This window comes from Sinohyriopsis cumingii, chromosome 13 (genome assembly GCF_028554795.1).
Source record: "Sinohyriopsis cumingii isolate HCF-2022 chromosome 13, ASM2855479v2, whole genome shotgun sequence".
NCBI classification, from domain to species: domain Eukaryota; kingdom Metazoa; phylum Mollusca; class Bivalvia; order Unionida; family Unionidae; genus Sinohyriopsis; species Sinohyriopsis cumingii.
This window is the reverse complement of record NC_142973.1, coordinates 72,168,758-72,191,802: the sequence shown is the minus strand read 5'-3', so window position 1 is coordinate 72,191,802 and position 23,045 is coordinate 72,168,758. Positions and strand designations below refer to the sequence as shown.

Below are 23,045 nucleotides of genomic sequence, written 5' to 3'. Positions count from 1 at the left end.
GCTAAAATAATAGCTTGCATGGATTTTCATGGTATAGATGCTCAGTTCAGGATTGGACGGTTATGGTCGTTTAGATTCGTACACGAGATGATCATTTTTGTCCAAGTTTTCTTGCATTAGGTCGTTGGGGATTTCGACGAAGAAAGTAGTTTGATTTATACTGACATTCAGGACCTTCGTGGGATGAAAGATTTATATGAACGTTTTCCATTTCCCCATGCGATTCGTTATCCCATTGAATTTCCTGGGGTAATTTGGAAGTGAACCAACACAAGGTGTTGTTCGGAAACACATCCATGGAACTATCACTGGGTAAAATGAAATAAAATTGGTTATTGATAATTCGAGTGTTCTGCTTTCCGATGAGTTACTCGAGGTCAAAGGAGTTTCTCAAGGTTCAAAAAGAGGGATATTGCTGATATTCTGTGGGAGACAGGCGTTGTCCGCAAGATTCCCGTTGTCACTGGAGTGTTTCGGGGAATGATTGAGTAGAACCGATGCAACTGATTTCTAAAATGGTTTATAACTGTTTTTTCTCCTGGCTGCAAACTCAAAATGGCAATGGAAAAGGACGATCTGCGTTGTAGAGCACACAATCTTTGTTCCACTCCCACAGGATCTGCTTTTGTTGATCTTGAGGAGAAGATCTCTGAGAAGGAGCGGTCGCTGCTGTTGTGTTGAACGGCATGATGGTCACTTTTTTTATAGTCGGTGACTTGCGCAGTGGCAATCCAAGAATCAAATCAAGGGAGATCTCCTTTCCAATGCACATTCACTTCTTCAACTCTGTGTTTGCCCATGTTACGGGTTCTTCGATCGAGAATGTTTTAGATGTTATGGACGTGGTCTTCTATTTTTTGATCACTCATTGTAACTCGAGTGAGTAGAAAGTTCCTTTTTAACACGTCATCGTTCATTTCTTCCAATTTATAAACGGGAGGTGACATGAAACAATTTGGTGGTCCAGTTCAGTAAATATCCTTTGTCGAAAGTGCGTTTGGATTTTCCATTGCACACCCAATCTCCCATCCTTAACAGCTCACGTTTCTTGGAGGCAGTAAGGGACTTTCCAAGCCTGCGTTGAAACAGAGTCACATCGTTGTCGGGTTCACTTCTTCGGGTGCACAGGCTGACTGTAAGCTTCGACCAGATGGTTTCAGGATTCTCGACAGTGAACAAATAGATGTATCTTTTCTTCAATTCTTTTTGAAAAGCTTGGCTAAGATATTCGGTGCCTTTGTTTGTTTGCTCTTGGAAAGGGTGGCGACCGCTTTGTTTCAAAACTAGTTTTAAGGCTCGCAACAACTCGGATCGGTTAATAAGTCACAACGTGTACGTCACTTATTCTTGTAACAATTGTTGTACCTGCGGTGGACGCACACTTTTCAGTTGGTTTTGACGGCACGATATAATTTTGGAACTTCTCTGCAACCTGCAGAATGGGTAGGTTTATACTGAATGCTGCTTAAAAGGTTCTCAACAAGGACTCTCTTCAATACGTCACCCATTGGTTACCGATGATACCTTTGGATTCATGTTATTCGGAAACTGCTTGGCGTGTTCAACGTGCCACGGGAGTAGAAGCCGAGGGTGGTGGTGTTGGTGTAAAAGGGATTAAGTTTTCCTGCTTTCTTTTTCACGTCTGGTTTCCCTTCCTTCTTTTTGACTTGTGTCGAAGAATGATTCGACATCATCTTTTTAACCCAAGTTTTGATTCTTTTCGTTGGGGAGTGGGAAAAGAGGTTAACAAGAACGCTGAAATCTTACTAGGGATGGGAGTCTACGGGGTTCAAAAGATTTCTTTAATGTCCTCTTCTTCTATCATCCGTAAAGTTGTGTCAGTCTTGGTCACTGGGGGTAGGGTGGGATAGGGTGGTGGTGGTTGGCTTTTCATCAAGGATTGAAATCTTTCAGTGTCAGTTTAGCTGTTTCGTCGAAAGCTGTCTGGTGACAAAGTTGAACACGTTGTAAGACTTGACCTTACAGCTGCGATTTTTCCATTTCTGACATGTTAGTAGCATCCATCAACACTTGTAACTCTTCCTGTATCTGTGAAATTTCGGTGAAATTAGAATTGGTGGAGTGCTATCGCCGTAAAGCATCGTGAGACTTCTTTGAGACTGGAATTTAACAGATAGGCACGCAGTTGTGGATTTTTCGCGACTGATGCCTTACAGGGCATGAACCGTTTTGGCTGGAAGTTAAGACTGAAAGGAAGTCGTGTTGACAATTTGTGAGACAGAAATGAAGTGTCAGAAGTTTCCATATTTTTTCACGCCGATGTGGGCTTGTGAATGACAGGCTTTCCTTTTTGACACAGATGGATATGAAATCGCAAATGATTGGCTGTGGCGGATTTTATATTGACGAGTACATACTCTTGAGGTTTTCTGAGTGGCATCGTCGTACGCATGGATCAGCCAAGGAGTTCCAAACTGTTTGTCTAACACTTACACGTTAGATTGATATATGGGGCTTTTAAACAAGACCACGTAAAGAGAGCACCGAGACTGATGGTGCGATGGGCTTTACTTTTCTGAAACAAACTTTGTCGACACGATCCCGTCGTCTTGTTTAGGAATGCCTTCTACAAGGACGACATATTCTCCTTGACTTTCTAGAAAGAGGCTGCCACTCTTTGTAACACCACATGATGCATTTTGGTGTACGATCAATCAAATGGATTTTGTGCCCTTTTGAAAAATTCGGTTTGGGCTGAACCACTCTTTCAATATGTTTAAGGGATGGCGAAGATAAAGTGCCTCTCAATTTGAACGATGTAAATTTTAGTCAATGACTAAGAAGTAGAGGAGAAGGACGTAGCCATAGCAAAGGTTTTCTGAATTCTGAAACTAACATGAATAACAAAAGACATTTTATAATTTTGATACACGTTTACTGAGTGTTGAGGAATTTTAAATGCAAAAGGTCATACCTGAGAAACGGCCATGTATATCAATAAAATGCAAATCAAAAGTATTAAAATGCAATACAAGTAAGTCACTGTACAACGTTGTTTGTTATGGTGTGGTGTCCTAAAATTTATATGGACACGTTGTAATGTTCTTTGAGTCTCTATACCAAGCACATTCTCTATTTTTACCTCCCAGAATGGATATTTGTTCAAATCGGTGTCGACGACGGTACCGTCTTGAACTTGGTTTTCCTCTTTGTATATTTGGTCTCTCACTGTGGCAAACACGCGTGTGAATGTCATTTTCACTTTAGGTTTTAAGGCAACTTTCTTTCTCAAATCATCAAAACAAATCTTTGGCATAGTCAGCCACTTACTCCGTCCAAGCATTGAAGCCAACACTTTTCAGGTCATGTATATCTTTCCAGTTGTGGTGTAGGTCACATGCTACATATAGATTTTCGAAAGCCTCCAATGTCGATAAATAGTCACGAATCTGTTTCCACACAGAGGTGGGGAAATATCTATATGAATGAGCAACGCTTTTAACAGAATGAGTTTCTTGTACACCTTTAAAGGTTTAATTATTATGATGTTATTGCAGGAGCTGTTTGTAAATAGTCCACAAGGAATCTGCTGGCAAATTAGATCCCATAAACGTGGTTACTAAGATGCTCACCACACGTCATCTAAAATTCAGTAGAAGCAAATGTTATTAAAAAAAGTTTGATAATTCTCCAAGGTCCGAATACCATCACTGGAATCTGTACCAATGCTAATGATAAAAGTGGTGACATGATAGTAAGTTTATATATCCACGTTGATATTGGTGATTCTACTCTTCGTTGCAGGGTCGTGGCCAGTACCTTTATTTGTATTTGTGACGGAGAAGGTATCCTCCCATAACCAGTTTTTGTATACTTTGGAGAATAGCTTATTAAATAATAGAGATATGATTCTGAGCGTCCGTATGACTTGTATCTTAACAAATTCTTTGTAAATCCCTTCCCTCAGCTCCAGAGGTAGATTCTGAATGTGCTTCTCTAAACTAGTTATTCCAAGCAATGTTCTGAATGTCCATAGTCCAGCCAAAGGTACACGCATGCTGTAGTCGTAGTAGTCGAGATGTGACCATGACGTGCTGCATTGATGATGTAACAGGGTACAACATACGGCACAACATCGCACTCGAGTTTCTCACTGAACTTGAACCCATCGTTCACTTATGGCTGTATGAAATGATTTATCTTTCTAGCTCAGCGTTTGTTCTCAAAATGAAGTGTCGGTCTTGGAAAAGTCATCCCTTTTTACACCGAGCGCAATCAGAGTGTTCGTACGGTAATTTGTGGTGGTTAGGAAGTCGCACTTGCTTCATGTACACGATTTAATACATTTAATACATTTTCTACAAAGGGTGACTGATGATTTTGTGAGTTGGTAATCGTACAATTTTGTGAGGCTCGTAGGTGGTTGTAATAAAGTGTTGATCCTTTCCACAGTTGACTCGTTCAATGGTTGAGCATCAATCCTTTGATTGAGCGGTATGTGTGCAAATCTCCTCGTTTATCTCGGTATTCGTAGCCGTAATTTTATGACCGCCGCTAGCAAAACTCAGAATCTTGTTATCGGGGTGCTCGTCCGTCCATGCCCCTAAATGGTCTCCTTCAATGGTTGGGTTAGGATGACGATGTAGATGTAACTATCCGCGTAAACTCTATCGTTCTTGGTCATGTTTTAACTCAAAGTGGAAAAGGTAGGAATATTTTCCTTCACATACGCATTTTAAGCATGCATGTGCTGATCACCAGCAATTGTTGTGTCTTGATTTGTTATAATGTGACTTAAATACTAACACACGCACGTACTCACACCATAGTATAATCGGTAGAAGAGTTTTGGGTAGTTAGTGCATGGGATGTTGGATGGTATAGATGGTATGATCGATAGTATTTTCGTGAGATTTCATCTTCTTCTCCTACATTCTAAGCTAATACAAGGCGTTTTGTGTGTGTGTGTGTGTGTATGTGTGTGTGTGTGTGTGTGTGTGTGTGTGTGTGTGTGTGTGATGAATAGTTAGGTCTCTGGTATAAGGGATCTCCTCTTATATTCTAAGCTAACACAAAACGTTTTGAATAGTTTGTGTGTATTGGGTGTTGGATGGTATAGGTGGTGTGATGGAAGGTATATCTTGTGGTGTCGTGGATGGTATTTGTTTGGATTTCATCTTCTTCTCTTACATTCTAAACTAATATAAGACGTTTTGGATAGTGTGTGTATGGTTTGAATGGTATAAGTGGTGTGTGATAGTACGTTTGTTAGCTTTCGTCTCATTCTTCTACATTCTAAGCTAACCCAAGGCGTTTTTGATCGTGTGTATGAGGTGTTGGATGGTATAGGTGGTGTGATAGCCAGTATATGTTGTGGTGCAAAGGATGATACTTTTGTTGGATTTCATCTCCTTCTCCTAAACTCTAATGTAACATAATGCGTTTAGGATAATGTGGCTGGGATAGGTTATGCTTTGGGTATTATGTTTGTGAGATTTCTTCTGCTTCTCTTACACTCTACGCTAACAGAAGTCACTTTCGATAGTGTGTGTACTGGGTATAGACGGTGTGATGGAAAGTATATTTTGTGGTGTAAGAGAGGATATTTTTTTTCGGTTTTTATATCCTTCTCTTAAATTTTAAGGTAACGCAAATAATGTACGTATGGTGTTGGCTTGCATAGGTGATGTTTTGGATAATATCTTCTTCTCTTACAATCAACGCTAACACAAGGCACTATCAATAGTGTGTGTATGTTGGATGTTATAGGTGCTGTGAGGGGAACTATTTTGTAAGCTTTCTTCTCCTTCTTTTAAACTATAAAAACTTAGATTCTAAGCTAACACTAGGCTCTTTGGATAGTGTGTGCATGGGGTTTTGTATGCTCTATGTCAGGTTTGATGAAAAGTATTTTTTATGAAATTTCATCTCCTGCTCTTAAACTCTTAATTTAATACAAAACGTTGTTCGTTTTGTTTCGTGTGTGTGAATGTATCTAGTTTGACAATTTAAACTTAAAACCCTTTACCATTACCCTTCTTTGACGCTATAAACACTTTTGACCCTATAAACTCTCTTTGAAACCATACAGTCCCCCACATATTAATTATCTGGCCCATTTAATATAGAATTCCCCATATTTACCTATATTAGCGTGTATCCAGGTCATCTCCAACACTGTTATTTAGTCACGGCTCAATTGAGGTCTGCCACAAGTAACACTGCTACGTTTTGAGTATATAAATATATATTAGGGTTTTCCATATGATTTTGCCACCAGTTGAGCCCATAAAAGAATACTAGTTTTTTCCACAAGATTTCCCAACAAGTTGATGCGATAAATATATACTAGGGTTTTTCTAAAGGATGTACCCACAAGAGAAGAACCCACACGGTCCTTTTGAGAGCCACTCACTTACCAAGAAAAGATATACTCTTTGACTGTTGCTATTTTTTTAATTTTGTTATATAAGTGTTTATCTGTCTATGTTTGTTTGTCCCCGTAAACACCTTTGTCCCAATAAACGCTTCTGTCTACCTAAGTATCGCTTCCCATAAATCCTATGGACACATTTAACACAGAATTTCCCATTCTTATATATAGCAGCGCGTATTGAGGTAAACTTGATCACTTTACTAAGTCACTCCCCACCGAGGTTAGCCACTATAAGAATGTTCCCATTTTTTCCTATTGCGCATGTTACTTCCCTGTTTGTCCCTACAAATATTTTTCCTGTAGTCAATGGTAACCCCCATTGTCCCCAGAGTAGCTCACACCAATACCAACACAAGTATCAAATTCATCTATAAGGTACTAACCATGAATAAATTTCGGGTGGGTGGGGTATGCTGTGATTTTCTTTTGAGCTGAGACATTTTATTTTATCTCAAGATAAATAATTTGTTTTGAATAATGTAATGGTTTTAATATAACGTTATTTTCTTTAATCAGAACAAGATATTTTTAGCTATTGATAGAGATAACATTAAATTGTAACTCCCTAATATAATTGCAGTGTAACGTAGTTTCGCGGTATGTTCAGAATACCGCGGTATACAGGAGTACAAAATAATTAGTCGTACCTCCTCTAATATATACTGTAGACTGGGACATTACTTGGCCCATTGTTTATGCATAACACAGTGGGTATGCAATGCGAGTAACAAACATAATAACACCAAAATGGATAGATAATTTTTTCGCGGAATAAATGGAACGCGATTACGAAGTCGAACAAATGTGTCTCACGCAGATATTCGCGATGAAATGATTCGTGTCATATCATTTTCTGTTCAATATGTCTGACATTTCATTGGTTTAGAACTGAAGTATAGAGTTTATAGTTGCAAATAAGAAAAGATAATTGACTTGAAGAAATCTTCGTTTTAACTTCAGGCGAACTGTATGCAAAAAATGTGTCGCGCCCATTTCATCAACTATGAATTTCTCCTTGACAAAATTTGTACCATGGTACCATGGTAGCAACGGAAGAAACCCATTAAATGTATCACAAATAAATGGCACAATCTAAACCAAACTAAGTTGATATATGGGTAGAAGTTATCCAATATATGGATGGATTAAAGCCAAATATTGTAACAAAATATTGGTATTTCACACACAACTGTTAAAAATATTGATAATTGCACATTCTATTATTTGACAACAACGAATCTCTTAACAGTATGTAATGAGATTTGACAGTGATGAATCTCTTAACAGTGTGAATTGAGATTTGACAGTGATGACTCTCTTAACAGTTTCTAGTGAGATTTGACACTGATGAATCTCTTAACAGTGTGTAATGAGATTTGATAGTGGTGAATCTCTCATCAATCAACAACTGGTTTGTTGGCTTTTCTACTGAAATTTTACAATGTAAAATGTAACTTAGTTAAAAATCTTTACAAGAATTTTAATTTATTTCTAAATACATAACATGATGGTAAGGTTAGCACGCTCTTATCTCTGACATCAATAAACTTGACTTAAAACAATGTAACATAGTCTGTAACAACTCTAACTATCCACCATGGCATCCACCATGGCATAACGAGATATCTAGAGGAGAAAAGAAAACGCGACATATGTATATCACAATGAAATTAACTGGGTTGACATTTCATCCGACTTGACAGAAAAATAAAAATCACATCAAAACAGTCAACATGGAACTTTATGGTTTTGTTTCGTATTTTTAGATTAAATAATCTTGCGTGCGTTACAATAAAAGAAAAACAAGAGACGATGTAAATGTTTGGCATAGTTCTTTTACCTGAAGGCAACAGTATAACTAAAGAAGGAATAGCAAGACTTAGCTGAAGTATAAGAAATGATACAAAACTGCATTTTAGCTATACAAATAAAAAATAGAATAAACAGGAAACAATCAGTTTCAACCATACAAATAAAAGTTAATTGGGAACTTACACTTACACATTTGGGAACTTGCTGAACAGAGTTATGATAGTGCTGAAAACATAATGATAAGATTTCAACGATACATAACAGACTTAAGAGGGAAATGATACTACTATTACAGTGCCAAATTTAATCATTTCTGGTGGAAGTGTAGTTATTTATGTCTTAGATGAAGAGAAATAATTGTATACAACTTTTCTAAAACATTTTGATAAATGAAATATCTTTTTTGTGGGGCTATGATAGCTGGGTACAGCTGTATTTACTATTAATAGTATTGGTTGTGATTCATTGCTGAATATGGTGTCATCTACAGTCGCTCTTGCCCCAGTCGGATATTTAATAATCAGACCATTAAGCAATAGAAACAAAGAAGTCATTATTGACTGGAAAGTATATTTATTGATTTACAATAAATCACGTATCGAATGTTTCCCTTATAGCTAACCATTTATTCATTTATGTGACCATTTGTTGTGAAATCTGTAGCTCTTTTAGTAGTTGTAAAGTACTTAAAACAGAATTAGGTAGTTACATTGTAATTTGGAATTAATTAGCATATAAGGAAATATTTTACAAGTAACGTCTGTCTTAATATAACCTTTCTGGACATTCTAATAAACTTTGGGTCTTACTAAGGAGTGTGAGTGGAGAGCGGACACGTGACCATACCATTTTGCTACAGAATTTAGTTTTTTTGCGTTTTTGTTTGTCATCAGGGAATGTTTTCTCCGAAAAGTATAGTTAAAAGCCTCGTTCTTCACAGAATGCTTTCTCTGTGATCCGTTATGATCATCTATAAGGCATGGTCAACCATAGTGCAGGGGGTGATTGGAAAAAAACAAGAGCAAAGTAATAATAAAATAGAGGTGCATATGCATTATAAATTCAGAAGAGATCTAATAATATGCTCCTTGGATTAAACCATATTAAAAAAAAATCTTCTATTTTTCCTAACCTAGATTAAGCATTCTAACAGAGCAGTCATAAGGTGCAAGACGACACAAGTTACCTTTGGCAACTTCAATCAAAATATCGACCCTGGACCACTTCGAGCCATCTAGAGACATCGAAGCGGAATCCTCGAACTGACTAATTAAGATCTCCACTGTCCAAAGTTAAGATCTGACAGCGGTCGCTTAGAGGTCATGTTTTGTGACCTTTGAATTAGCCAATACAAATGCATCTTTCAGAAATTTGAAAGTGAATCGAATCGTTTGGTCACATTGATACTCTTCAGCCATACTCCTCAGTCTGTCAAACACGAAGGTATAGCATCCGCCTCGGATACCGGAAGCCACGAGTTCTAACTCCGGTCTAGTCATAGTAAAGACTTTTAAAAATGGTACTAACAGCTACCTCACTAAGTGCTCAGCATTAAGTTGTTAGTGTAAGGACTGGTCGACCTGGTGTCAGGATAATGTGAATGGGTGTGTGTTACGTATATCTGATTTAATTCATATTTATTTTAATTTATTTGTTTGTCAGTTTAATTTTTTTTTCTATTATATGCTATTATAATGTAAATTTGTTCACTGGAGATGATATTTTTTTCCAGAAAATCGGTTCACCTGAATCATTCTTTTTGTAAACACCAGGTGTTGATCGAAATCCCGAAATTGTTTCAGAATTTGTAGCAACCTTCGTAAACAAGTTCCTTTTTATTTTAAAATGATTGGTTGTTACCAATGTCATGATGTGAGATTGTCTTTAAGATGTAAACAATATTATTTTTTTTTATTTTCGAAGTAAAATCATTGGCCTAATCAAGGTCATCTTCTGTGTACGTAATATTTTATTTTATGTAAACACGGTCACGTGACTGTGCTTCGCAAATCCGGTTTTACCATTACTGCGCATTTGTGCATTTGTTAGTTTTAAAAGAGGTACGTAGAGAGAGATTTCTCAGTTTGGGGCTTTTTACACTGATGTTAAGTTATTTTGTTGTAGCCATACTTTGAGTTAAAATTTTCTTAAGATCAGTTGGATTTCAAAAGGATTAGTTATTTTTTCTTTGGAAATATTTTGAGGAGTGCTCAGACATTGCTTACAAATTTAATTTGGATTTCCAACACAGGAGTGTCATTATTTGTATTTCTACAAGGAAATGTAGATAAACAGAGTACTGACTACATCATACGTCATCTTCATCCATCTTGGATTTTCCATCAGGATTCGAACTTGAAATTATTAGAACATTTATTACTAGGACTTTTTCATATTAATTCGTGGATTATTCTTGGATTATTTTTGGATTATTCTTGGATTATTTTTGGATTTGAATCTTGAAACCGTAAGTTCTCCTCCTTTTTCATTTTTACTGAATTTTTTCAGGGAAATAAATTTATGTATTTTTCAAAGCTTGATGTTTTCACTCTTTCTTGTGTTGCTGTTTATTCGAGCCTAAACAAGTGACATAAGAGTGGGACATGATGCTACGTGTATGCGGCATGATCGCCAGTGCTAGACATCACTATAAACTGTCACACTGCAGACATCGTAGCGATATGGTTCAAAAAAAGTTAAAGGTACATTAAAAATCAAAATCACACACACACACACGAAGGTATAAGGACTTCATCTAACTAGCTTATAAAATTAGCGATTGCAGGTCACCAGAACATGACGAGTAATTAAACAGTAGTCTATTCGTACATTCCCGCGACAAACATGGCCGAATGCCCACACACGTTATAAATTTAAGTTCATTCATTCATTCATTCGTTCATTCATTCATTCATAGTGAAGGAGGAAGTCAGTCTATAGAACTAGAAGGTTTCATACTGAATTAAATGTGTAAAAAACAAAATCTTACTTGTCAGATTCTCCGACGGAGTGCAGTTAGATCAGAGTATGGCGATACAACACTACGCTGTTTGTATTTTTATTATTAAATGACAACGTAATGAAAACGGATAATATCGTCGGATTAAACAACTTAAAAGATTCAATGACCTCTTGAAACCAGGATTAAACGCTGATGTCAGTACCGAAGTAAAGAATATAATTACAAAGTCTGATAATCAGCAATCAGCGACAGCAAGACAAAGAAAATATATAAGATAAACAATATGAATATAATAAAGAAATATAGAGAAGAAAAAAATTAATTTAATGGTGATGGTAGTGTGGTTACACCCAATATACATGAAGTGCAGAGAAAGTTACATTTAAAAACGGCAGAAAACACGGAAAAAGAAGTTTGGTTTTGGTTTCTTTTCGTTTCGTGTTTGACGGCAATACATGGAGATATTGTAGTGCAGAGGCAATTAAGTAAAGCGATCTGCTCAGGGACACGCTAGCATAGCTGACCCGAGCTGACCTGATGGGATGATTCGCCACGCAGCTTTCGCCATGTTGACTGCTAAGCCACTTCGAGAAGAATTGCAAACAAGTATGATCATAAAAATATAAAAAAAAATTCATTTTGCTTATAATAGCTAAAGATGTCGCTCCAGTGGTTGAGGCAGTCTACCAAGTGGTTGAGGCAGTGTATCCACTGGCTGAGGCAGTGCATCCAGTGGCTGAGGCAGTGTATCCACTGGCTGAGGCAGTGCATCCAGTGGCTGAGGCAGTGTATCCACTGGCTGAGGCAGTGCATCCAGTGGCTGAGGCAGTGTATCCAGTGGCTGAGGCAGTGTATCCAGTGGCTGAAGCCGTTGCCCCAATGGTTAAAGGAGCTGTTGTAGTTTACTTATTGAAATAATAGCTTCCACTGTGACTCAGACATTAAGTGGCACATCAGCACAATCCTGGCTATATAGCGACGAGTAAGTCTTACCTATCCCAAGAAGTCGCACCAAAAAATAGAAAAGAATTAAAAGTCTAACGTCTTTTTTAAGTATTTATATTTTTTACATTATTTATTATATACAAACACTACTCTCTAAGACAAAAGACCTCCTGGACCAGCATAGCTCGAACATATCACATGACGCATACCATCGAGAAAGGCTACCTACATCAATTGCAAATAATTGGCTATGTTTTACCTTTACTAGCTTTTTAAATAAACTATTGGCCCCATTAATGCCTCTGTATATTCTTCCACAACCAGTTTCAAAACATTTAATCATATTTACTATAGGCAGAGAAGATAATGTTATTTCTATACCTATCACAGTGGCAATGCCATTATTTATTAAAAAGTTGTTTTATTCTTTGATCTAATGAATATTTCTCCTTAACTGTTGAATTTCCTTTCTCATTACTGTCCCTAAATATATGCCGATTTGTTTAATTATATTTCTCATAATGATTAAGGCGTTGAACTCGAATCCAGAGTTATGCAGATTCGATTCCCACCTCAAAATTAACCAGTATAGGCTACAGTGGGGCAAGGCACTCGATTCTCTTTGCCTCAGCGCGATCTAAACTTCTGAGTGTTTTTCTGGTGTAGGACACTTAAACCACGCTAATCCATATTCCTAAAAACCGTGATTGTTTTCCTTTGCAAACGCATAAAATTAAAATTATCTCCATATTTTCAATGCCTAGGCAGTTATGACCCGACTCTGCGTTTAAGTTATTCTTGGACATACTCCTGTATAAAGTTTCAAGAATTATTGTAGGCGCTGTTACAGTTTTTGTCCAATACTTCAATAGTTAAAAATGACCACACAGGTGTCAATCGGTAGATTTAACAGCAAAACAGTCAGTGTGTTATTGGCTGTCACACCTTTCAAGACGTGCCGTGTACTGTACCGCATCATGGCCGAACGTATAAAACATGAAGGATTTTCCTGAAGAACCTTATTATGGTGAGTCTTCGAAATCGCATATTTTCAGAAATATTTTTTTTTTCTTCGTGAAGGGAATAACATCATTCAGCATATTATTTTCAACAAAAAAAAAATTTTTCGATAAAAATATCTGCAATGATCTGTAAAGGTACTATGAATGTTACCTGACTCTCTCTATATATAATATAAATAATGATATCATACAGGAAAGAGAATTTTTAATTCGTACTCTACGGAGAGTCGAATCCAGGTCCATGGGTAAACGGCACCCATCTCCTTTTACGATTATGAATTCAAAATTCTCTAACCTGTATGATAGCATCATTTGTATTAAAATAGTAATTCTGCCTACTATTATCAATCATTCTTCTATAGGAATTCAGGGATAGCACTTTCCGTTCTGTCTGGTGTATATTTATAATTCTCTATAATTAATTCTCTATACCTTGATTTCTTTCATAGGAATCCGGAATGACTGTGTAGATACATGAGAATTAATTATTAAGTCGTCATGCGAGTGTCTGCTACACACGAGTACGTATAACAGCGACTGAGTAACATCATTGTTTGGTGATGAGTGCTTAGTCGTGAGTGAATATGGGCTCGTGTGTGCAGGCAAGGCGATGGGTGTCGTTTACCCGCGGACATGGGTTCGAATCTCCGTAGAGTACGAATTAAAAATTATCTAACCTGTGTGATAGTATTATTTGCATTAAATTCTGCCGACTATCATAGGAATCCAGGGATAGCACTTTACGTTCTGTCTGGTGTATATTTATAATTCTCTATAATTAATTCGTGGTGTTCGTAGAGGTTATAGGAATAACCCTGTTATTCTACAGGGTTTTAGGTGTTAGATCCAGACAGCTTTGTTTGACTTACCTGATTATTGTAATCATCTCCTTGTCTTCTCAGTCAGTTCTCTTAAGGTGTTTGCGCATTTAATGAAATGATCGACTAACTATACAATTTGTATGAGGACTAATTTTTTATTGAAAATAAAACTGTCAAAAGATATACATTGTAGAAGTGTCAAGATAAATTACTTTCTACGTGAAAGAACTAATATCTTCATGAAGAATTATTTGTTACATGGCAAATACGGAGTTAAACGTTGTCATGACAAAGTGATTTATCTTCGTGAAAAAGTACACTAAAATGTTCATGTACAAGTCGACGCAAATTTTAAAAAGTGAATTCCAGGATGAATTTCATTTTTTTCACGAAAAATTGTCGGTACACGTCCAAGCAATTTTGAACAAAAAGGTGCATTTTTCGTGCAAAATGTATCTTCTTTATGAACGATGTTGCTTTCTAACGAAAAGACAATTTGCAACTCGACGCAAACATTTCACGATAAAAGTTTACATGAAGAATATAACTTTGTCACAGTGCAAAAATAATTTAGTTTACAACTTACACAACAATCAGCATTAACATAGCAAATTCATACTGACATGAAAGTTTTTCTCTTGTCCATCATTAAGTTTCATGATCTGCATTAATATAGTCTCTTAGTTAGGTGTCTGCAATATTAGCACATGCTTCAAGTTCAACTTGACAACGATGCTTGAGTAAAACGTTAAAAAATACTTGTGCGCAGTATAACATTCCTAAAATTAAAACGTAATATTAAATGTTGCTGTGTATTATGAATGTGTATTTGTGCTATTTACTATGTTCAATGTCTTCTGTAAGTTGGACGACATGGTGAAAAAAGACTCTGAATGGGAATCGTAACGGAAATGCGCAATATATTGCACATCCATAGGGTGCTAGGTCTTGTTGTTTTGGAAAACATAGTGATTAACCACGTTCAGTATCAGCCATCTACGGCCTACATTTGCGAATTCTGAATTTGGTATGGAAAAATTTCGATTTACTCTTTTAGAATACAAATGTCATGTTCAATTAAACGCCTATGTTTTCGTAAGTCTGCTGATTTAAATGAAACAGGTATTTATAAAGTAATGCAAATTAATTCTAAAGTAACAAGTTATAAATGAACACTTTAAGTGAAAAAGATGTATATTTGATGGAGAAGAAAAAAAACGTATAAATATGTAAGAACATTAATTCTACAATTTGTCATTGATAATATTTTTAGTCCTTTCTGATGTTGACCGTTTCCGTTGTCAAGGCTTGTTTCGAACATTTTCGAAAGCATTTTAACACTTTAAATATAGGTTTATGGCACTGATGAATTTGGATTTTATTGTTGGTGGTGGTTTTGCCATCATAAATTTGTGTACATGTCTTTGTCCTTTCGAGGCATAACATACCATACTATTTGTGGAATGGCATGTCGCTCCATTGATGGCGATAAACGCCTATCTCCTTTGCTAAAAATAAATCATCGGAATTTGATTTCTCATTATATTTCCAATCTCTTCAATAAGTTCTGGGAACTTGTTTCTGTCCCTATTAACAGCCGCCTTTAACTTATGATGCATTGACTCAATGTTGTTGTTTGTACAAGGTGCACTGAAAATCCGTCGCGAAATAGACAATCAACTGCTTTTTTCCCGATGTTTTAGTAAGGGGAGATTGATTTCCCTCCCCCCTCCTGTTTACTCTTCTACAGGTATTCTCTTGGTAAATAATGTAGTTTTCCCTTCTACACAAAGTGTATAATTTTTTGTTAACGTTTCTAATTGCTCATTGTCAAAACTGTTGTTCTTAAAATATGGTAGATATTACTGTATATGTAGGTCTTAGCGACCTGCAATCTTTCCATTATGTCATATCGAATGATGTTAAATTCCAAATCCGTATATTTGTTTCTACTGACTCTACTATGTTCCTATGGTTTCCTATTTTGGCGTTTTTCCCAAATATCTTTCTCAATGCTTGTATTCTGTCCCTTAATCAGATGATGCTGAAACCAGTGTGATTTCCCCGCCCGTTTCCTATAAGTAAGATCTTAGTTTTATCATGGTTAATTCTAGATCCCGATGATATACCAAAATTATTAAATTCGTCTTCTAGATGTATAAACGACAGATGGTCAGTTATAAAGTTATAGCAGTTATCTGCATGCTGCAATATCTTTACTTCTTTCAAGCTGGGTATCTTAACACCATTTATCATCGTATTACTATTTATCTTTTTACATAGTACCTCTAACGCTATTACATATAACAGAGCCAACAGCGGACATCCTTGTCTGACCAACATAGCAATAATAAATTCATGAGTTAAAGCTCCATTTACCTGTACCTTTCGACGAAATATTCCTATAAAAGATTCCTATCAAATTCATAAAGCCGTATCCGAACCAAATTTTTCTAAACTCCTTCCTACAAAGTTAAATTCCCACTCATCAAATGTCTTTTCTTGGTTAAGAAAAGTATTAGTGCCCCTTTATCTCCCTTAATATCTGGATACTCAATAATAGATTGTATGCTTAAGACGATATTTTGGAGATCTTTTCCTTTTTACCCACAACTCTGGTTTATAGTTATTAGTTGCCCCATACAGTTTTTTACCCTTCCCGCCAAAATGTGACTCAGTAATTTATAATCCGTGTTTTAAAGTTAGATCGTTCTCCAGTTTTCAAGATCTCTTTGCTACCCCTTTACCTTATATAATGCAGTTATTATTCCCTCCCTCTTTTCCCTTTTAATGTTTTATTGTTATAGAGAGATTCCAGTATTGGCAATAATATCCTACTAAAAGTTTTGTAAAATTCTGAGGTAAATCTATCCGATCCTGGAGCTTTCCATGTTTTAATTTCTGGATGTTTATTAACACTGCATCACATAATCAATAATAAAATTATAATATAACTCTTATTAATACAAAATTTGAACATAATCAAAGACATGTACAAAAAATGGGGGCATTTAAAGATATCAACTTATTATTAATCAAACAGTTGATTTGCGGCGTATACGATTTTGAAAACCATTTTGAAAATAGCGAGCTGATTAAAGAAAATAAATATTAGATATAGGTTTAGACACAGGATCGTGTAAATGCCATGCGACAATAAATTCGTTTGTTGCAATATACCATATCTAAAATTATGCTATTTGTTTGTCTTATTCGTTATCTTTGTTGTTTCAGTGTCATTATAAATTCAGCATCGAGATCAAAGTCGCGCTTACGTTTTTTGTCACACTGCTGATAACTAACTAATTTGTTCCTTACTATATCATCGCTGTTGCTGAGTCATTGCGCAGTCAATGATAACCCTCCGCAGCTGAGATATTCTTCTGACTCGAGACACTGCCAAATAAACTCAGTTTGACCATTCAATAGGATCATCGACAATCCCAATTTTGTATCTTCATTAGGTTATCCCTGTGATGAATGAATCGTTATAGCAAATGTATTCTCGTCAACAACTAATCAAGAAACGTTGTTATTAGTTTCTAAAGACGCTGTGCATATTTCATCCCAAATAATAATTTTATGAAAGAATTTTTTGTCCATTCGTTCAGGAGTCCATGCATCTCCTTTCCGTCTAAAGTAGCTGTGATAAGTATGAGATTTCACACCACGCTCGCTCATCTCTCTGGCGAGTCTATGTGTAGGTGTCAAAACAACCATAACAAAATTCCGAAATAATTCAATCGCACCAGTTTTTTTTTTTTCTAGAACCACCACACCCGTTACGATAAGATGTGGACGATATGAAATTATTGCATCACTTAGCGTCAGTGATTTTAAAATTTCAGCATCAAGGATATATCGGAACAGCATTATTACAGCGCAACATTTCTCTGAAAAATGACGACCAAACCAAACATAAACAATCGGATGGAGATTTTCCGTAAACGAAAACGATTTAATACATGCATATCTTGTTAAATCAAATCTGGTAAATGTCCACTAATCGCAACTCATGTCCAAATCTCTTAAAATATGCAGAACACTCTCGCATTCCAAGAACACTTCCAGGATAGCATGCAAGTATATCAACCAAGATAACATCCTTATCAGCTTATATAGTATCACACAACCAGCCGTGTCCGTATTCGCAGCAGCTTAGCTGCACATCGACAAGATATTCCGATCTTGTCGGTTTCCATGAATTTTTCTCCTGAGCAAAGTGAGCAGCAACTGACGGAATGGTAAAACAATTACTGAGCAAACGTTCGACATCATTGGTATATTTCGACGCAAGATGTTTAATTTCCGAGTGGAGAAATTCGAATGCGGGATCAGATACACGCTTAAATTTTGTATTATACTTGTTATCGTCTAACACGAAGACCATTTCCTGCTATTAGACTTGCAGTTACATTTTTTCTTTTTGTGACAGATGTACACCAACAAACTCTGCTAGTTTTCTATTTGCAGCTTGATTTTTTTTATTTTACTAACATTTGCAGGCATGATTTCGGTGCTGCACAATTTTACTGGTTAAGGTTTTACTGGTGGTGTTCTGCGTATTAATAGATCTATTCTATCCTCGATTGCTAAGAATACTTTACTAGCAACATCACCAGCAGCATCAATACCTTTATCACGAACAACGTCAGTAGCTTTCATCCCCAGTTGATTTGGAATCGGTATTGCTTTTGGGGCTATCCTTCTTAATGGACCCTGAAAAACATCACTGAGTCCATCACCGTGGATCGCTTTATATGTAGGTAATCGCGAATGTATCACCCTGACCTTTACAGGTCTACGTTCAGCATTATGTATGATGATCTTATTTTCTTGTCACTGGTCTATCTGCATTCCCTCAATCATTGCGGCAATAACCAGCAACGATTTCATCAATAAGGGACCAGAAAAATTAATGTCAACGATACCGCCGGTAAATAATCTCTGACAAATATCAGCTGCTTCATTAATAATTTCTGGGAAATTACAGCCGGCTCGTCTTAAGCCAATCAGAATCCAAAGTCGATCAACATCAGCAAGGACATTATTGAGGCAAAGTTTACCTTTCAACGGAAGGTTTTTTTTTTTTTACACTGCCAGTGGCAAGATCTTTTCCTGATCTTTTGCCTGGTTGTTGTAATACTGGCTGTGGTTGTTGTAACCGTGCAAGATAGTTATCTATTCCATTGGTAAATGCAATATATTTGGTATCATTATTTCTGGCCTTATCAACTCCGTAGTTTATGCGATCTATCCATTTGTACCATTTTTCTTATCAACTCCGTGGTATCAACAGCATACTCAGGTAATTCTCTCAGACTGTCAGTTTCTTTTATGAAGGCAATACTCTCTACTGTAAATGCATCATTCACGTTTGTTCTCTCTTGCTGTTGCTGGTTCTGGTTCTAGTCCTTGTATAAGATCTCTTGCATCAGCTACTTCAGAACGAAGCTGGTCAATATTATCAAGTATTTCTTGTGTTTGTGGTTGAGTGGCAGCTATTTCACCTGGAAGTTCTCTTAGAATCTTCTTTTTTTAAAAAGTTCTTTCTGCTATTTCTCCAGTCGCTACTGCGGTTTGCTCTAATGTGGGAAGAAGACCATCGGTAGCTTTCGTAACCGGTTTAAATAACTGTTCTGCACCTTCTGTAAATTCCACCTGAGACTCCTGACGCTCTTGTAATTTTTGCTTGACAGAATCACGAATGGGGAGATATTTTTTAATTCATCTAATTGCTGTCGAGCTAGTTTAGTTGTGCGAGATTCCATCTTTAGCGTTATTAGTGATATAATAATTAATTAATTAAGCCATCTGACCGCTACTACGTTTTTTTTTACACACTCGGTTACAACCCAGGTAAAAATATTTGACACACACACAAAAAAAATAACCCGGTTAGAACTCTCAGTGACTTGTATTTTTTCACCCTCTGTATGAAGCTTTATTTCGGTCTGAAATTTTGGTCTGTTCACCCTTTCCTTAGAGGTCTCTGTTTAGCGTTATTGACGCTTCTATTTTCATTTTCGTAGGTAGCTTTATTTTTAAAAATGGACTGCTCTTTAAAGTGGTCTGTTCGCTCTCTCTGCTGCTTCGCGGCTCTAATTAGTGTGTTTCTTTGTTTCTCTTTTTATTTTATATATCTGAGGTTGGAATAATTATGTTATTAATTTGTGCATAAAACGATAATATAAAGCTGTCATAAAAGGAAAAGTGCGTGTACTTTTTTCTTCTTATTGTTTTTTTTTTTTTTGAACAATCGATATGGAAAATGTAACAACTCTAAATCACGGGCCAAAAAATTGTGTTGTGATGTTAATTCCAAAATAAAAACGGAAATGATTGACATGCCATTTTTGCATGTATCTTTTGCATTTAGATCATTAAAATAATTCCTGATAGTTCTTGATAGTTACACTTACACTGTACGGCTATTTAAATTGCTGATTTTCATAAAGTTCATACATCCTGGCATTTTTACTAAATCATTACTAATATATATATATATATATATATATATATATATATATATATATATATATATATATATATATATATATATATATATATATATATATATATATTAGTAACAGATTAAGCATCAAACGTATGTAAAAGAATTGTTTTAGACACTATTAACAGTAAATGTTATTTTCCTTCAAAGATGTCGCAAATTTCACAATTTCCAGCTATGCTAAATAGAATATGGCATTTCGGTGTTTTCATTGCGTTCCGGCGTTTCGATGCGTTTCGGTGTTACTAAGCACCTGTATTGTTCTTCATTTTAACATTTAACCAAAATATCTTCTGTTAATTTCTTATATTCCCCTTCCCCTAATATTTGATTACTTAATTTCCACAATCCACTTTCCCATTTAGTCTTACACTGAGAAAATAAATCTTATTTCTATCGATTTCATGCAGGTACATCTCGATGAAAGGTCGTTCAAGTTTGCTGGGCCGGCTACTTAGCGGCTACCCCATGCCGACATCAAATTCCAACTTTTCCATAGGAAATGGACTCTGACCCTACACCCCAACATAAATATCCAAATATCAAAAATGGGGTAACAAAGGTCAGAAGAAACTTGGACTACGGTATACCGTGGTACTTATCGCGGTATGTCCAGAAATACCGCTGTTCACAATTTTCGTACAACCCAGTTCCAGTACCAATCATTTTTTTTTTTTTTACCTTCGAGGGTGGGTTTTTCTTTGCCTTTTTTATATCCTGTCACCTAATTTCTGGAAAATACCTCAGTTATTCAAATAGACGCCCTGGGGCGGTGCAATTTCGAAAGGGGATGGGGCTTTGAATATGTACAACACTGTTTGACTAAAAAACGTTAATAAATTTGTGTTAACTTTTTAACAGTCGTTTGATTACTCATGTGATTGTTTTAATTATTTGAACAGGACATAATAGATATATAAGCATCTATAAATCTCGATAAGGTAGGAATTTCTTTTTTGTGAGAAAAGGGGGTGGGTGTTTATGAGAATGAGAGCTTCTATTAGAATCACTATGTAAATATTGCTCTTCCTTGGTACCCAACGTTACATCTTGTTTCTTGAAACAAGTGCCTGTCTTTGATCGAACAAAATCAATTGGACTTGACAGACGACTACGTTACTCCCCCAGATGATGAAATGGCTGGAACCTTGGCTACGCTCGCCCAGCTTCCTAAACCACATATTGGACACTTTTTATTCGCTGACTCGGTGAAATCTAGATTGTATGAAAAATGTTAAATTATCACGTGATTTATTTAAGAGGATATTTGTCTACCGATTTATTACAGAATTTTGCATCATAGATTTATTCCAGGCTTTAAGTTTGAAAAAATTGTCTCTTTAACAGAAGGAAAACGTTAGGAATCCTCTCGACTTCTACCAAATACCGATGAAACTGCAGTAGAACAGCAGAAATGTCAACACAGAATTCTTTAGAAGATTCAATAGATGTAATTGAAGAAGAACGCGAGCTACTTACAAACGGCGATCAATTGCAACATGTCAAGGTAATAAATTTACAGTAAACTTAATGTCAAGTGCTAGAGATAATTTCCTTTCTCTCTCTCTGTCTCTCTGCCTCCAGCCATACTGGTCCTTGCACCCATGCAATTGTCCACGCTATTCAACAACACTAAAAGTTGGGCACAAACCATGCACTCGTACATATCGCTAGTGCTCTGGAGGAAAGTACTTGGACAGAAAAGTGTTAAAAGTGCTGTGAAAAGCAACCAACCAACCAACGATCGTGCAGTACAACCTTTTTTTTTTACATAGCGTGCCACTTTGTTGAAGGATTAGTTAAAAAATGAACGAGCGCATGTCACCAGTAAGAGAGTAACACTGTTAAAATCGAGATTTTTGGCTGCCCTTCGCGTGCCACACAAAATATTTTGACGTACCACCGTGTGACATGCGTGCCGTAGGTTGCCGACCCCATCCCCAGTAAAACAAGTAAAAAAACCCACAATCATTTGATTCATGGGGAAGCAAATGATAAGAGACTCACAGTTAACATAATGTAACTAACTTTCGCAGGTCACAAGCTGACCCCTTGATGACTCCGTTCTAATTTGTACATAGTATCTGCGCATCTGGTCACTCATAACTTAAAATACCGTAAAGACATTCCACACATTTCCCACACCTAACATTTAAGTAACTTACTTATTTTGAATGGCAACTTTTATGCAAAGTTTGTCCGTTACTTAGTGTCTAATACGTTATATCAATTTCAACGTTTCCAGTCTGCTTCACAGTGAATGCGATTCGATTGTGATCTCTTCAGTGATTGGTTATTTCACTGACATTGTCTTTTCAAACACCGGTATCAATCGCTACATCTCGGTGTAACCCGGCAAACATGCAATCGGACAAATCTCTGTATTTTTCGTCAAGTCATTTTTCTGATTGGACAAAAAAATAAAAAAACGCACGCTGTTCCGATCGTTATATGTGTTCACGATTGTGTGACATTCGCCGGAAAATTCAAAATAGTTAATGCATGTGTAATTATTTTTCACTAGTTTGACTGCTCTAGCACAATATTACATTAAAAATGTTCCATGCAGTAC

At 36.3% G+C, this 23,045-nt stretch overlaps 1 protein-coding gene across 5 annotated transcripts in view; it reads left to right on the top strand.

Moving 5' to 3' along the window:
• Positions 1–23,045, top strand: part of LOC149785824 (H(+)/Cl(-) exchange transporter 7-like) — a 179,956-nt gene that overhangs the window by 5,234 nt on the left and 151,677 nt on the right. For 4 of the 5 annotated variants that reach the window (XR_016425461.1, XR_016425460.1, XM_089979770.1 and 1 more), the window contains exons 1-2: positions 13,031–13,143; positions 21,821–21,980. Coding sequence is in view for 3 of the 5 variants with exons in the window: in XM_089979770.1 (XP_089835896.1) it covers positions 21,888–21,980 (93 nt within the window). In the remaining 2 variants the exon portion in view is untranslated. Of the gene's footprint in view, positions 1–13,030; positions 13,144–21,820; positions 21,981–23,045 lie in introns of those variants that run through there. The other variant, XM_089979769.1, reaches the window with a different exon arrangement.